Below are 403 nucleotides of genomic sequence, written 5' to 3' on the forward strand. Positions count from 1 at the left end.
TACGCGCCGTGCTGCTGCTGCTGCTGCTGCTGCCGCTGCTGTTGCTGCTGATGCTGTTGCTGCTGCTGCTGCTTCTGACGTTGGTGCTGCTGCTGAGGATCGATGTTTCCTCTGCCGCCTGCGTCGCCTCTCCTGCGCCTCAATCAAGCCTTCTCTCCCTGCTGCTGCTGCTGCTGCTGCTGCTGCTCCCGCTGCTTCTCCTACTTCTGCTCCTGTTGCATCTGCATCAGCATCTGCTGCTGCTGCTGCTGCTGCTTCTGCTGCTGCTGCTGCTGCTGCTGCTGCGGTGTCTTCGCAGCTTCCTATGCCAACTGTCTGCTCCCTGGAGGCATCTTCAGGCAGCTGGTCGCTATCGTCATCTGTAGTTCTGCTGCTGCACGGGCCCACCGAATACTGCTGCTGC

At 60.8% G+C, this 403-nt stretch overlaps 1 protein-coding gene across 1 annotated transcript in view; it reads right to left on the bottom strand.

The window, feature by feature from the left end:
* EMH_0058510 (uncharacterized protein) overlaps nucleotides 1-403 on the bottom strand; it is a gene marked incomplete at both ends in the record, with an annotated part of 7,543 nt that overhangs the window by 1,998 nt on the left and 5,142 nt on the right. The window contains 1 exon segment of the mRNA XM_013497584.1: nucleotides 1-393. Coding sequence (XP_013353038.1) covers nucleotides 1-393 — 393 coding nt within the window.

This window comes from Eimeria mitis, genomic scaffold (assembly GCF_000499745.2).
Source record: "Eimeria mitis Houghton genomic scaffold, Emh_scaff2775, whole genome shotgun sequence".
Taxonomy (NCBI): domain Eukaryota; phylum Apicomplexa; class Conoidasida; order Eucoccidiorida; family Eimeriidae; genus Eimeria; species Eimeria mitis.